General features: G+C 41.1%; 1 protein-coding gene across 4 annotated transcripts in view; it reads left to right on the forward strand.

Moving 5' to 3' along the window:
• Positions 1-15,766, forward strand: part of MYO9A (myosin IXA) — a 464,628-nt gene that overhangs the window by 352,827 nt on the left and 96,035 nt on the right. For all 4 annotated transcript variants that reach the window (XM_073363174.1, XM_073363176.1, XM_073363175.1 and 1 more), the window contains 3 exons: positions 3,925-4,046; positions 9,745-9,886; positions 12,780-12,975. In XM_073363174.1, coding sequence (XP_073219275.1) covers positions 3,925-4,046; positions 9,745-9,886; positions 12,780-12,975 — 460 coding nt within the window. The remainder of the gene's footprint in view (positions 1-3,924; positions 4,047-9,744; positions 9,887-12,779; positions 12,976-15,766) is intronic.

Consider the following 15,766-nt stretch of genomic DNA (forward strand, 5'->3'; position numbering starts at 1 on the left):
TTAAACACGTGGCTAGGCATGCAGTCATTTTCACTGAGATCTATTTCATGGTTATGTAACTTGCACCACTCACACACAGTCATAGCTAAAAAGCCTCTTCTTTTATAATTAAATGCTGCTGCACCAGTAGTTCCTAATATTTGAGCTCCGAGTATAGTAGAGAGAAATAACCCTGAATGAATTAAATTGTCTGAGGGAAAGCCATATGTGCTGCTTCTGATTAAGTTGCTGTCAGAAGCAGGCAGTTGATGGATGATGCCCATTCTTGCTAATGTTTCATGCACAGACATACAAGAAGAACTTGTACTTACTGAAGAAGTGTGTGTCCCCTCAAGGTTGGCAGGATTTTTTCTGCCTTACTGTCCTGCAGGATTCACTGATTTACTAGTGCAAATGTAAAAACCAAAAGATTTGTCTATAGTTTAGCAGCAATTTGTATTTGATTTCCGACTTCTCTGCTATAATGTGATTCCATTGCTCATTGTATAGAGATCTTCAAATACTAAAATTCTTTCATTCTAATGCAACATTTTTCAGGGATTTTTTCTTTATTATATGTTTTGTACATTAAACGTTATCCTTCAGACTTTATTCCCATTGCTTAGGTGATCTGGTTTAGTTACATTGCAGTTATTATTGTATCAACAATGCACAGCTAGAGTTGGGTGGGAATATTCTGATGGAACTTCTGTGGAAAATGCAGATTCATCAAAAGCAAAACATTTGGCATAACTGTTGATTTCAGTGAATTTGCATTTAGGAAAAGAGAGAAAGCATTTTTGGAATAAAACATTTTGATTTTACTTTTGAAATTACTTTTTTGTTACAAAATGTCTTTTATTTCATATTATAAAACACATTGAAAAAAATGAAATGTCAAAATGGAACATTTAAATCTTTCGTTCATTCTTGGAATTTTGAAATGCATGGTTTTTTGTTCCACTCTGGAATGAAAACAAAAATTGTCATGGAATTTCCCACAAAATGGAAAATCCAGTTCCCACCCAGCTCTTGGTACAGCATTGTTAATAGGAAACCAGATATCCGTTCATGTGAGAGCTGAGTTGCCCAGTGATTGACTGAAAGTTGTGGGGAAGTCTGCCAGTTCTCGCTATTTGCTCAGGGAACCTCCATTTTTAAACCAAAACAATATATAAAGAGACTTAATCTTATGAGCTTCTATTGAATACAAAACAAAACAACCTCATGCCTGTATGCTCTTAGAATCATAGAATATCAGGATTGGAAGGGACCTCAGAAGGTCATCTAGTCCAACCCCCTGCTCAAAGCAGGACCAATCCCCAATTTTTGCCCCAGATCCCTGAATGGTCCCCTCAAGGATTGAACTCACAACCCCCTTGCGATGTCATCGTTAAAAACTATTGAGAAATGTCCCAAAGCACTTGACAAAATCTCTTGCACACCTCACACTCGTTCATTCTCACATACACAGACTCTCTTATATAAAGTAATCATCCCTGTCAATTCTGTATCAAGAGCTATTGGCAGACCACAGATGTTTTTTAAGAGTGGTGTGCTCTTAAGAAACAGGACTAGAGGTTAAGTTTCCTGATCTCAAGTACGTTCATGCATATTACTCTTCAGCAAATAATACTACAGCCTTTGGACTTCACAGAGTGGCTTCCAGTAAAAATGCTCATATGCATTGTTTGCTGGACAGAAATGAAATGGCTGACATTGCCTCTCAGGTAGATTAATATTGTGGAGTGCCCTTCCCCTGCTTACGAGGGGCTTTAGTTAGTGGAAAAAACTATAAAGTTATTCTTTTTTTAAATATGTACAGATCATGCTTAAGAAAATGTTTAAAGAACACATTTAGCTTGTATACTTAAGTTAAAAATGTTGCTAACAATATGAAAAACACAGTAATAGTGGATTGGGAACCTGTAAAATACATATTACGTGCTACTTAGGGAGCTTTGTAATAATTGTTCCTTCATCTAACCCAGGGGTGGGCAAACTACGGCTTGGGGGCCGCATCCAGCCCTTCAAATGTTTAAATCTGGCCCTCAAGCTCCTGCCGGGGAGTGGGGTCCGGGGCTTGCCCCGCTCCACGTGTGCCGTGGCTCCGCGCAGCTTGTAGAAGCAGCAGCATGTCCCCCCTCGGGTTCCTATGTGTAGGGGTAGCCAGGGGGCTCTGCACGCTGCCCCCCTCAGCTTCCATTGGCCAGCACTCCTGACCCTGTCCAGTGCCCCAACTCCCTGCCCCATCCCTGAACCCCTCGGTCCCACTCTCCTACACCCCCAGCCAGAGCCCTCACTCCCACCCGCATCAGACCCCTCCTACATCCTGAACTCCTCATTTCTGGCCCCACCCCAGAGCCCGCACCCCCAGCTGGGGCCCTCATGCACACCAACCCCCAATTTCATGAGCATTCATGGCTTGCCATACAATTTCCATAACCAGATGTGGCCCTCAGGCCAAAAAGTTTGCCCACCCCGATCTAACCCAATCAACAAAAGTCACACTGCTTTACAGAAATATAGTAGAAACTTGGCTGGGTTCCAGTCTACTGTTTAAATACATGCTGCTTTATACACAACACTGTATAGTTTAAAAAATATGTCTACTATGGAGACAAAACTCAAAAGTGTTTACGCATAAGCATATTCTGGAGATTACCCTTTATGAACGGACTACATTTATTTCCAAATGTGTTATAATTATTTATACAACTAGTGTCTCTAAATGGTTTTAAACCTTTCTATATTTTATTTTAAGAGAAGACATCTTATTTTCAAAAGATGGAGGGTCAGATCTTCGTTGATGTCCATCAGTTGAGGATCTGGCCCATAAAAGACAGAGTCTTTAGTCCCAAAAGGAAGTTAGGGGGCAGATCCTCAGCTGGAATAAATCAGATATATAAAGATATAAATAAAATTACAAATAGTGACTGGTTATCAAAACAAAGCAGTAAAGTATTGTCCAAGGCACAGATTAGCTACCAAGATTGTGCTATAATGTCTCAAATGAAATCAAAAGTGTTGGATGTTGTTTCTTATTTGTGTTACTTTTCAATCCTAAAGACAATATTTCCTAGCTGCTGGGGCCCAGTGAAACAGTAAGGTTTTTATTGTTTTCTTTTATAAATAAATAAATTTAGATAAAAGCAACCCACATCTAATCCATATTTCCTACTGGATGTGTGTTCTGTGACTTTTGTTTTAGGATTGCATCGTGAGTCTGAGTGTGGACAGTAAACTATTGCATGATTTTCATGGCAGCATTGCAAACTTACCACATAATTTTGGGGCAACCAGGCAGAACTGAGAAAACATGGAAGAGTGATGGGTGTATCGTATTATACATATTTTTATGCACAGTAGGTAAAGTGTTGGATACTGTAAACACACAGTATAGAGGAGAGAAAATAGGGAGAAGAATTGTTTCTCTCAGGAAAAAATGACAAATAGAATCTTTCTAAAAGTGTCTTGGTTCCATTAAAATAATTTTAAGGATCGATGTGGTTGAATATGTAAGATGCTTTAGTTTTCTCTGATATTTAAATAAAGAACTGTTTTACTCTCATTCTTCTGCAAACCAAAAAATAATGACATGGCCTCATCCCAAGAACTAGCTCCATCATGTTATAAATGTTTATATTAATTTCCAACAAAACCATTGGTACTTCTCTTTTTTCAGCTTTTGCTCTTGGCTTTGAAGTACATCCCTTGGCATTACCTACAAGTTCTCCCATGGAGCACCTGTGAAAGACATGGCATGTTCAGGGTCCTTAACTTCCTCCACATCTTCATTTTGAGGGACATCCTTTTGCTTCATTACCATCTAAACTAACTGTTCTCTGTTCTTTTGAAAAGGAGAACTTCTGAGTTTTGTAAGCTCAGAACCCAACTTTATTTTAATCAATTTCTCTGTTCTTATTGCCTTTGATTTTTCCCCAGGAGGAGTACAGAGCAGAAGGCATCAGCTGGCACAACATAGACTATATAGATAACTCTGGCTGTATAAATCTTATCAGCAAGAAACCAACAGGACTGCTCCACCTGCTGGATGAGGAAAGCAAGTGAGTATGAACCATCCGATGAAGGGAGCTGTAGCTCATGAAAGCTCATGCTCAAATAAATTGGTTAGTCTCTAAGGTGCCACAAGTACTCCTTTTCTTTTTGAACCATTTCTGAAAGTCACAATGACTGCGGTCATGTGTTCACCAAACTCCAAAGGCTCACACTGCCTTACCCAAATTATGTGTGCACCAGGCAAAAGGAGAAAACAGTCTGCAAGGCTACTGTTGGTGGAAGCTACAAGCTTTTGAGCTACACAGAGCTTTTCCTCAGGTTGCCATGGAGGAAAGTTAAATGAGAGAGAGAAAGAGAGAGTGAGATCTCCTTACCTCATCTAGTATTGTTAAAGGGAAATGTTGGAAATTCTTGTCTTCAGTATTTGCTTAGAGTGCAGTCTCACAATTGTTTATGCTGAAGTCTTCTCTAACGCACTAATCACTATTTCTACTTATTTATGATTTCAGTGCCCTCTTAATTGTTTTTTAGTCTAAGTGCTTGCATCTAACAGGGTAATGCAAACAGTGGAGAATTTTTTGTAAAAAAATTTAAACTATGAACTAAAAATGTTATTTATATCAAGAGTCTCCCCATCATAGGGAAGAACAGCTAAGGTTACCTTTACTTTGCTTCTGTTCTTTCTGCCAGGTCTGTGTCTCAGGGCATGTCTACACAGTTACACATAGGAAAGTTAAGGTGAATTTATGGAATATTAGTTAAAGTGCATTAACTGCCTGTGTGGATGTGAAAAGAAAAGGAGTACTTGTGGCACCTTAGAGACTAACCAATTTATTTGAGCATAAGCTTTCGTGAGCCACAGCTCACTTCATCAGATGCATATCGTGGAAACTGCAGCAGACTTTATATACACACAGAGAATATGAAACAATACCTCCTCCCACCCCACTGTCCTGCTGGTAATAGCTTATCTAAAGTGATCATCAGGTGGGCCATTTCCAGCACAAATCCAGGTTTTCTCACCCTCCACTCCCCCACACAAATTCACTCTCCTGCTGGTGATAGCCCATCCAAAGTGACAACTCTTTACACAATGTGCATGACAATCAAGTTGGGCTATTTCCTGCACAAATCCAGGCTCTCTCACATCCCCCCCCACCCCCATACACACACAAACTCACTCTCCTGCTGGTAATAGCTCATCCAAACTGACCACTCTTCAAGTTTAAATCCAAGTTAAACCAGAACATCTTGGGGGGGGGGGGTAGGAAAAAACAAGAGGAAACAGGCTACCTTGCATAATGACTTAGCCACTCCCAGTCTCTATTTAAGCCTAAATTAATAGTATCCAATTTGCACATGAATTCCAATTCAGCAGTTTCTCGCTGGAGTCTGGATTTGAAGTTTTTTTGTTTTAAGATAGCGACCTTCATGTCTGTGATTGCGTGACCAGAGAGATTGAAGTGTTCTCCGACTGGTTTATGAATGTTATAATTCTTGACATCTGATTTGTGTCCATTTATTCTTTTACGTAGAGACTGTCCAGTTTGACCAATGTACATGGCAGAGGGGCATTGCTGGCACATGATGGCATATATCACATTGGTGGATGTGCAGGTGAACGAGCCTCTGATAGTGTGGCTGATGTTATTAGGCCCTGTGATGGTGTCCCCTGAATAGATATGTGGGCACAATTGGCAACGGGCTTTGTTGCAAGGATAAGTTCCTGGGTTAGTGGTTCTGTTGTGTGGTATGTGGTTGTTGGTGAGTATTTGCTTCAGGTTGCGGGGCTGTCTGTAGGCAAGGACTGGCCTGTCTCCCAAGATTTGTGAGAGTGTTGGGTCATCCTTTAGGATAGGTTGTAGATCCTTAATAATGCTTTGGAGGGGTTTTAGTTGGGGGCTGAAGGTGACGGCTAGTGGCGTTCTGTTATTTTCTTTGTTAGGCCTGTCCTGTAGTAGGTAACTTCTGGGAACTCTTCTGGCTCTATCAATCTGTTTCTTTACTTCTGCAGGTGGGTATTGTAGTTGTAAGAAAGCTTGACAGAGATCTTGTAGGTGTTTGTCTCTGTCTGAGGGGTTGGAGCAAATGCGGTTGTATCGCAGAGCTTGGCTGTAGACGATGGATCGTGTGGTGTGGTCAGGGTGAAAGCTGGAGGCATGCAGGTAGGAATAGCGGTCAGTAGGTTTCCGGTATAGGGTGGTGTTTATGTGACCATTGTTTATTAGCACTGTAGTGTCCAGGAAGTGGATCTCTTGTGTGGACTGGACCAGGCTGAGGTTGGTGGTGGGATGGAAATTGTTGAAATCATGGTGGAATTCCTCAAGGGCTTCTTTTCCATGGGTTCAGATGATGAAGATGTCATCAATATAGCGCAAGTAGAGTAGGGGCTTTAGGGGACGAGAGCTGAGGAAGCGTTGTTCTAAATCAGCCATAAAAATGTTGGCATACTGTGGGGCCATGCGGGTACCCATAGCAGTGCCGCTGATCTGAAGGTATACATTGTCCCCAAATGTGAAATAGTTATGGGTAAGGACAAAGTCACAAAGTTCAGCCACCAGGTTAGCCGTGACATTATCGGGGATAGTGTTCTTGACGGCTTGTAGTCCATCTTTGTGTGGAATGTTGGTGTAGAGGGCTTCTACATCCATAGTGGCCAGGATGGTGTTATCAGGAAGATCACCGATGGATTGAAGTTTCCTCAGGAAGTCAGTGGTGTCTCGAAGGTAGCTGGGAGTGCTGGTAGCGTAGGGCCTGAGGAGGGAGTCTACATAGCCAGACAATCCTGCTGTCAGGGTGCCAATGCCTGAGATGATGGGGCGCCCAGGATTTCCAGGTTTATGGATCTTGGGTAGTAGATAGAATATCCCAGGTCGGGGTTCCTGGGGTGTGTCTGTGCGGATTTGATCTTGTGCTTTTTCAGGAAGTTTCTTGAGCAAATGTTGTAGTTGCTTTTGGTAACTCTCAGTGGGATCAGAGGGTAATGGCTTGTAGAAACTCGTGTTGGAGAGCTGCCGAGCAGCCTCTTGTTCATATTCCGACCTATTCATGATGACAACAGCACCTCCTTTGTCAGCCTTTTTGATTATGATGTCAGAGTTGTTTCTGAGGCTGTGGATGGCATTGCGTTCCGCATGGCTGAGGTTATGGGGCGAGTGATGCTGCTTTTCCACAATTTCAGCCCGTGCACGTCGGCGGAAGCACTCTATGTAGAAGTCCAGTCTGCTGTTTCGACCTTCAGGAGGAGTCCACCTAGAATCCCTCTTTCTGTAGTGTTGGTAGGGAGACCTCTGTGGATTAGTATGCTGTTCAGAGGTATTTTGGAAATATTCCTTGAGTCGGAGACATCAAAAATAGGATTCTAGGTCACCACAGAACTGTATCATGTTCGTGGGGGTGGAGGGGCAGAAGGAGAGGCCCCGAGATAGAACAGCTGCTTCTGCTGGGCTGAGAGTATAGTTGGATAGGTTAACAATATTGCTAGGTGGGTTGAGGGAACCATTGCTGTGTCCCCTTGTAGCATGTAGTAGTTTAGAAAGTTTAGTGTCCTTTTTCTTTTGTAGAGAAGCAAAGTGTGCGTTGTAAATGGCTTGTCTAGTTTTAGTAAAATCCAGCCACGAGGAAGCTTGTGTGGAAGGTTGGTTTTTTATGAGAGTATCCATTTTTGAGAGCTCATTCTTAATCTGTGTGGATGTGCTCATTCAGAAGTAAAGTAAAGTAAAGTGGCCTTAGTTTGCTTCTAAAGTTAATTAAGCTATGTCTACATTGAAACAGCTACAGCAGCACAGCTTCAGTGTTCTCTCATCACTGTAGTTAATCCATCTCCCCCAGAGGCAGTAGCTAGGTCAACAGATGAATTGCTCCATCGACCTAGTGCAGTCTACATGGGTGTTAGGTTGGCTTAACTGCATTGCATAGGGGTGTAGATTTTTCACACTCCTGAGCGACGATAGTTGGGTCAACTTAACTTTTTAGAGCAGATCTGGCCTTAGTTTGCTACAGACTAAGGTCCCTTACTTTTGAATGAGAGCATCCAGACAGGGATGTAATGTGTTTGCATTAGTGCTCAGTAAATGCATACTCTTAGGCTAGGTCTATACTTAAACCACTACAGTGGCACACCTGCAGAACTTCAGTGTAGACACTCACTACAGCGACAGGAGGGGTTCTCCCATCACTCTCGTTAATCCGCCTCCCCAGGAGGCAATATCTAGAAGAATTCTTCTATCGACTTAACGCTGTCTATGCTGGTGGTTAGGTTGGCTTAGTGATATCTTTCAGATTTGTCCACACCCCTGAGAGACGTAGGTATGCCAATGTAACTTTTCAGTGTCGACCAGCCATTAGTTAATTCGGCTCAACTTCCCAGGTAGACAAGCTCTCAGATTTGTGGGAATTTTGGCCTAAATCCTCTAAATGTAACTTTCTAGGCTCATGGGCAAGAAGTCTCTAGTAGGATTCACTGACAGTCTCTCCTTGATAATTCTGTTGGTAGCGGGTGGGGAGGGTTTATTCCCTTCTCTAGAATAAACCACAAGCCTGCTCTCAAACCTGGTGGCTCACTAGCGACCTACAGTGGGCCCCCCAGTACCAGGGCAGTGCAGCTCCATTGCATGTGTGCTTTCAAGGACCTCCCCCAATCCTCTTTCCCTAGTGACCCTAGGGAGTCCCGCAGTAAAAGTGAATACAGCAGTAGGCTTGTATTAACTTTTCCAATGACTTTCCTCAGAGCCTCAGAGGGTACGAATGGTTTCCCAGCCTGCCCACTGTTTGCAGCCTCTCTCAGAATGGAACCCCAGACCCACAGAGCACCACCAGAGGTCCCAGAAAGTCAGGGAGACAGTACTGCAAAGACAAATGATTCCCTCCATGTAAGAAATGAAAGATCTGCCTGCTGAGGGTTCCACCATACAGAGATATGGAGGAGAGCAGTCCAGGGCAGTATTTTTTGAACCGCAGATTAACTTGAATTTTATTTTTTTAAAAGATAGAATTTTAATTAAATTTTTGATAAAGCTTTAAAATATGGACAAAGGCCATTTCAACTGCAAGCAAATAATACACAAAGTTCAAGGGGCAGTGAATTGACATTTTGCTGTGAAAAAGCCATGGCCTTGATTTTTCTATCCATTTATACCAGTGTACATCAAGAGTAACTTCACTGAAATCAGTAACATTGGTGTAGAACTGGTGTGGGGTGAAATCAGGCCTTGTGATTTTATTTACACACCTCTGTGAACTTTTTTAAAAATGCCCTCTTACTGAGACCTGTAAAAAACTTAAATACTGAAATTATGTATGCAGCTAAAATAGCCCATTTCTAGATGTGTGAATATTCCATATACTCATGTGTTGTGCATTTTGAGTCACAAGGCTGAAGACAAATATATCTGACCTCTAGATAATGGCAGGTATCTAAAATAATCATGCTACTATGAATATATTACTACAAATAGTTACGTGCATGACTACACTTTTGCAATTGATTCATTCTAGACCCAGTTAGCTGTACTAGATAATCTGCAGTTGGAAGCTTCATCGAATGTATATAGTGTGTATTTATATACAGGTGTACGTTAGCATACATATATTGCCAAATGCAGCTCAGTCCTGGGCATAATATCTGTAAGCACAGAAAAGAGAAAAGCAGAATGTTCCCCATTACAATTTATGGTCTGTCAACAGGGTGTGTGGTTTTCTTCTTTGACTTCACAGCTGCCTTCATTTTTTCCCCTTTTTATCCAGTTTTCCACAAGCCACAAACCAAACACTGCTGGACAAGTTCAAGCGTCAGCATGAGGGGAATTCTTACATTGAATTTCCAGCCGTGATGGAGCCTGCTTTTATCATAAAGCACTATGCTGGAAAAGTGAAATACGGAGTGAAGGTCAGTCACAACAGCTGTTTACTAACACTTATGTCAGTTAAAATGCATAATAGCTATGACTGGGTACCCGTGTACCCAAGGCTGCAGTGTGGATGAATAAAAATTAACTCCATTTTATTGTCTGCTAGAGTTCAGATAAGATTTTTTGTATAGCAGCAGTGGTCTGAATGTAAAACCACTGCACGTTGCTGAACTGGGTGTTGGTGTGAAGGAGGTAGGCACAAATAGGGAATGTCAGGCTGCCTGGAGTGGCTCCCAAGCATGGGTGCCAACCTCAAGGCAGATTGTCAGGAAATAGGGCACAAACCCCAAATTGGTTGTGTGTTCTATAATTAGATTTCACTAGCCAAGTGTGTACTTCTCAGGCACTGTAACAGCCTTACCATGGAATCGCGGACAGTCCCCTAGGCTAGGACATTTTGATCTAACCTTAGCACCCCAGGCAAGCCTGCCTCTGTGATTAGATGGTCCCTTATACCAAAAATCACAATATTCAGGTTACTCCCAGTCCCAAAGGACTAGTCACTTGCCCCTGGTCAATTGTACCTAGGGTTGCCGAGTCTCCAGGAATTGAAGATTAATCTTTAATTAAAGATTGTCATGGGATGAAACCTCCAGGAATACATCCAACCAAAAGTGGCAGCCCTCATTGTACCCTAGATCTCTCACCGGAGAAAACACTTGTAGCCAGTCGTTTAATAAAGCTAACAATTTATTAACTAGGAAAAGGAAATAAGAGTTCTTTACAAGCTTAAAGCGGGTAACACCCACAAATGAGTTTCAGCCTTAGATTCAAAAAGATAATAGAAACTTTAGTAATAAGCAAACTCCATATGTCCTGTAGGGCTAACCCAGGCAAAACAGCTTGGGGGAAGGGGAGGGTGTCCTTTTGCTTATGCCTCGTGATTCTGGACCCTTTAGAATCCAAGCAGCAAGAAGAACCCAGTTTCTCCTTGTCAGGGATTTTTATGCCCTTCTCCCTAGAACCCAAGTTGATGGGAGGAGTTAATGCACAGGTCTCTTCTTCCTGGAGGGGGTGAAGAGTTCAGTTAACAAAGTCTTTGTTCTTTTAATGTCTCACCATGGCTCATTTGGTTTCAATAGGAAGCCAGCATTTGAATTAGAGAAGGCATCTTTCCTGTGTGATGAATGGTTACAAAGGTTTACAATGCAAACATTTGCTATTGCTTTATAACATGGGGTATGGATAAGGGAGACTAATGCACGCAGAATCCTACAAATTATTCATAAAGTCTAAACGTTAAACACATCCTTACAACTCTAATATCTAGCTCAACAATACTAACATACAGGTGAGCCAGACTGGTTTCCAGCTGTGCATTTTGTCAGTGTTCAGTGAGGACTGGGGCCTTGGCATGAGCTGGCACCTGGTCTGCCAGCATCTCAGGGGGCAAAGGATTTATACAGTTTATTGTGGATTAAAGTGTAAAGTTTCAAACTATGTTTTTAAAAAAATTAAAATGACAATAATCAGAACCTTTTAAACATAAGCATAGCCAAACAGAGCAGCCACACCTTCTTTCTGTATGGTCGCCCTCCTTGTACTGCTTCTTCCCACCCATACTCTTGGTTGTCTTCCATTTTGTGTTGTGGGTAGCTTTCCACTCCAAACTTGCAAGGACTTATATACATGCTTAGCTGTACACACTCTCTCTCATTGGGGCCTAAGATTGCACATTCAACAGGATTACTCAGTGCATAAAACTAAGCAGGTGCATAAATCTTCACAGATTTGGGGCTGTAGATTATAAATTCTTTGGGACAATAACTGGGATTTGTATTTTTCTGTATAGTGCCCACCTTGCTTGGCATTAAATACATCAGCAGTTCTAAACCTTTTCCATACTGGGACTCATCCTTGCTAGCCAGGATCCCTCCCCCCTTACTAACTGGTAATCTGTTCACTAGCCCCAGATTGAGAACTTCTGGAATAGATTATAATAATCAAAATTGCCTAACAGTATTATGGCACTGCAGGGGAAACACCTTTGGATTCTTGCAAAGAAACCCAGGTATACAGTGCAGTGTGGACACGGAAGCATGGGCTTGGATACACTGAGTCCACAAGCCCAGATCCCACAGACCTGCACTTATTGTATAGTGCAGACATACCCACAGACATCCTTTGAAACACCAAAAGATACAATTTGCAATATGCTTCTTGTTGCAACTTCCTCTTCATGTTCCTTGTCTGAAGCTCTAAATTGATCGCTGCCAAGTTAAAATGATTATTCTGCTGGAGGAAGGCCTTGTAAACTTAATTAACTGACACAAACTCGATGCAAATTGAGTGCCTGTGTGTAGAATTAACTTGGATTTGCATGGCATCACCAGAGTTTTGGGGTCATGGTTTCTCCAGATTACAGACAGTATATTGTTTATGGTTCATATACTAGCAATACAAGACCAGGTGCATTTTCTTTGCCTTCAGCCATTTTACTATTAAATAACTACGACTGGGATTTTCGCAGGTGTCTAAGGGAGTTAGGAGTCCAGCTCCCTGAGGCATATTTAAAAATCTCATGCTAATTATTTTAAACTTGACCCCATTGACATTCATGTCACTAAAAATATTGGGCCAGATCCTCCTGACAGCTGTTCGGCACCTGGCCCGGCTTGTGTGGGAGACTACGTAGGTGCTATAGTGTTTAACTATGTACCAAAAAATCACATTAAAAGAGTATTAAGTTTGTGGTGTCAAGCACCAGTTTTTAAAATGTCTGTTTTATTAGACGTGTGTTGGACTGAGACGTTTCAGTAAATTGTCTTGCTTTTGAAAGCTATCACATGCAGAAGAACAGTGAGGACAGTATTAATAAACAGTTGTCATATTACAGGAAGAGTCAAGCCCTCCTTTTGTCTTTCTTGCTAGGATTTCCGGGAGAAAAACACAGATCATATGCGGCCGGACATTGTAGCTCTCCTAAGAAGCAGCAAGAATGCCTTTATCTGTGGGATGATAGGGATTGATCCAGTGGCTGTGTTCCGCTGGGCAGTCCTCAGAGCTTTTTTCAGGGCGATGGTTGGTTTTAGGGAGGCTGGAAAACGATACACGGAGAAGAAAACTGGTGAGTAACAGATATTGGCATCCCATCTCTGTACATCTTTGAATCTTAACTATATATAATAAATACACTATATGTTTCAGAATGATTAAAATGTTATCCTATCTAATTTACACACATGCTCCTCTTCCTAATAATGTGTTCAAAAACTGGTGAATTGAATGGCTAGATTTCTGAGTAAAGAAAAGTGTGTTACTTTACATGTTGAATAACAAATGCAATGGAGCCTTAGCAATTTGTGATGATGGATTTTCATTCTGATGTTGTTTTACCTTTTCTGTAGGATTTATTCTTATGGAAATGTGCATGATTTAAATGGAAGCTTAAAATTATGAAGCAAAAAAGGGAATACTTCGATTCTTTAACTCATAGTTCTTTCACTTTTAGCATAAAGTCTGAAAACACAGAAAATAGGACTGTAATTTTTCAGACTGTTCACCCTTTAAGCCGAAAGAGAGAGTGTTCTCCTGTCTAGCACAAGTTCATAGCTGTGCGGTCAGCTAGAACGACCTACTCGCCCTCATGCGGAACAGGGAGGGTAGTAAATTAAATGAAAGTAATGGTGCATCATCATGCTGTGGCAGGCAATACTTGGCTGTGCTTGTAGAACATTTCTCCGCATAAAGGTATTCCTGAACGACAGGTACAAGCTGCTATTACTAATTTCTGGGCACAAGAGGGCTTGAAATTCATGACAAAGCTAGAACATCAGCAGGGAAATGTCAGTACAAAGTTAAAATTAAGTATAGAATCATTCTGTTGATTTCTAGCTTGAAATGTTAATAGATTTGCATTAATAGAGTGAAAGAATCAAGGAAAAATCATATAATTATGAAAATCCACCCATTTAGAATAAGTTTCTCTGCTCACTGAGAATACCATCAGACCCTTGGGTCAAATCCCAAGAATAGCAAGAAACAAAACCAGCCTTCAACTCTTCAGAAGAGTGAGAAAAAGATAGCCCTAGACAGAATAATTGGAAAGACACTTCTGACAAATGACCCTGAGACTTTTCTTATATATCAATACAGGGGTTGAGATAGTGAAAGTTCCATGATGACCACTGTAATGCTGGGAGGTAGAGGGGAGAGAAGTTTCACTTGAAAAGCTCCCATTACGCATTGCATGAGAGCTGCAGCTTTCTTGAGACCTTGTGCTAGGGGAGGGGGGAAAAATCCCTAGAAATCTAGTTCTTTGAAGAGATGTTCCTGCCTTTCCCTCATATGTTGTGGGGTGTGGTTTGTTGTTTCTTTTTTAAATCTTGCTGATTCACAAATCCCAACTGGATAGCTGGCTGGGCTATAGAGTACACTCCAAGGAAGAAAAAAAATAAAAATGCTATCTCGCTGGCAGCAAGAGCTATTGCCAACCCTGCCCTGCTAATTTCAAGCCCTACTTCACCCTCTGTCTTCTGTAATCACATCTGCCATGTTAGTGTCCCTAGCAGTTAGCTTTCTGATTTCTCACTCTTTTTAGATTGGATCAGCAACTGGCTAAAATTAGATACATCAAAGAAAATCTGTGAGGTTTTCAGACAACTCTGGGATTTTTAATTTTTTTTCTTATATCAGGATTAATTAGTATATGGTTTCATTTGAAACAGCTTCTTAACCTCTTTCGGGATACAGTCCTATAGTCCAATCCATCCTGTGCCCTTTGCATGATCGCTCAAAAATGTCTCACTCCATTTTGTTTTGTCCCTTGTAACATTTATTCTTCAGATAAAATAATTCCACTGATCTCAAGACGACAAGTATGAGCCTTAAATTCCTTGACTGCCCAAAATCATTTGCATCTTAATTTTTCCAATGGACACATTTAAAAAATGTTATCAAATAATGACTGAAGTAGTTGAGAAATAATGATGACAAATGTGCCACCTTTTAATAAAGCAGATCTAAAGAAAGAGTTCACCTAAAGCCAGATTATTTCCAGTATTAACAATAAGATGTGGTTTAAAGCATCTGTGTGGAGAAAAGTCACAATCCGTTATCTTATCATACATATGTAGTCAATAAATTCTCCAATATACACTAGCATTGCTATCACTTCTTACATAGGGTAGCAAAGAACTTTCACCTGGCAGCAGAAGCAGCACCAGTTATTCAGTTTATATTGAATAGATGGTTAGTTTGAAGAATATATGATAATGTGGGTTAGTGCATTTTACATTTTTATCCATTTTTTTTGGAGTTACATTATTTAGGTATGTAACTATTGCTAATAGAAAAATATATTGCAAATAGGGACAGCATGTTATGGGACCCTGATCTCAGCTGGGGCCTATAGGCATTGTCCTAATATGAAGTGATGCTAGACCCTACAGTTAAACTGTAGTGTCAACGTTCTTTCCTGCGGAGGGAGTGGTTGCCTAGTATCCATGTGCCCATTTTTACAATTGCTAACACTAGGATCTAATAAATGTCTTTCCTTCCATATGTGAAGTAAATCTCCCTTTGCCAAGAATACTTTTATGCATAGAAGTTTTCTTTTCTAAAAACAAAGTTCTGTTTTTCTCTTTTTAACAAATTAACTTTTAAAAATTATTCCCGTATAGAGCATGTCAGTGGCATGTGTCTCTGTTACGGTGGCCACTTAAGGTCCTTAGAATGATAGACTAGATAAGCTTTGTGGCTGCCACCTTGAGAACCCACTCGTGTTGGTCCCTAGGGACTGATTTACATGATGGTATGGATATTCGAAGCTTTTGTAACTAGCACTCTAGGTTTCCCTTTCTTCCTTAATGATGATCCCCTGTGCCCACCTCCCATTCAATTATCCAAACTCTAGCTAC

This window comes from Lepidochelys kempii, chromosome 10, assembly GCF_965140265.1.
Source record: "Lepidochelys kempii isolate rLepKem1 chromosome 10, rLepKem1.hap2, whole genome shotgun sequence".
Classification (NCBI taxonomy): Eukaryota; Metazoa; Chordata; order Testudines; family Cheloniidae; genus Lepidochelys; species Lepidochelys kempii.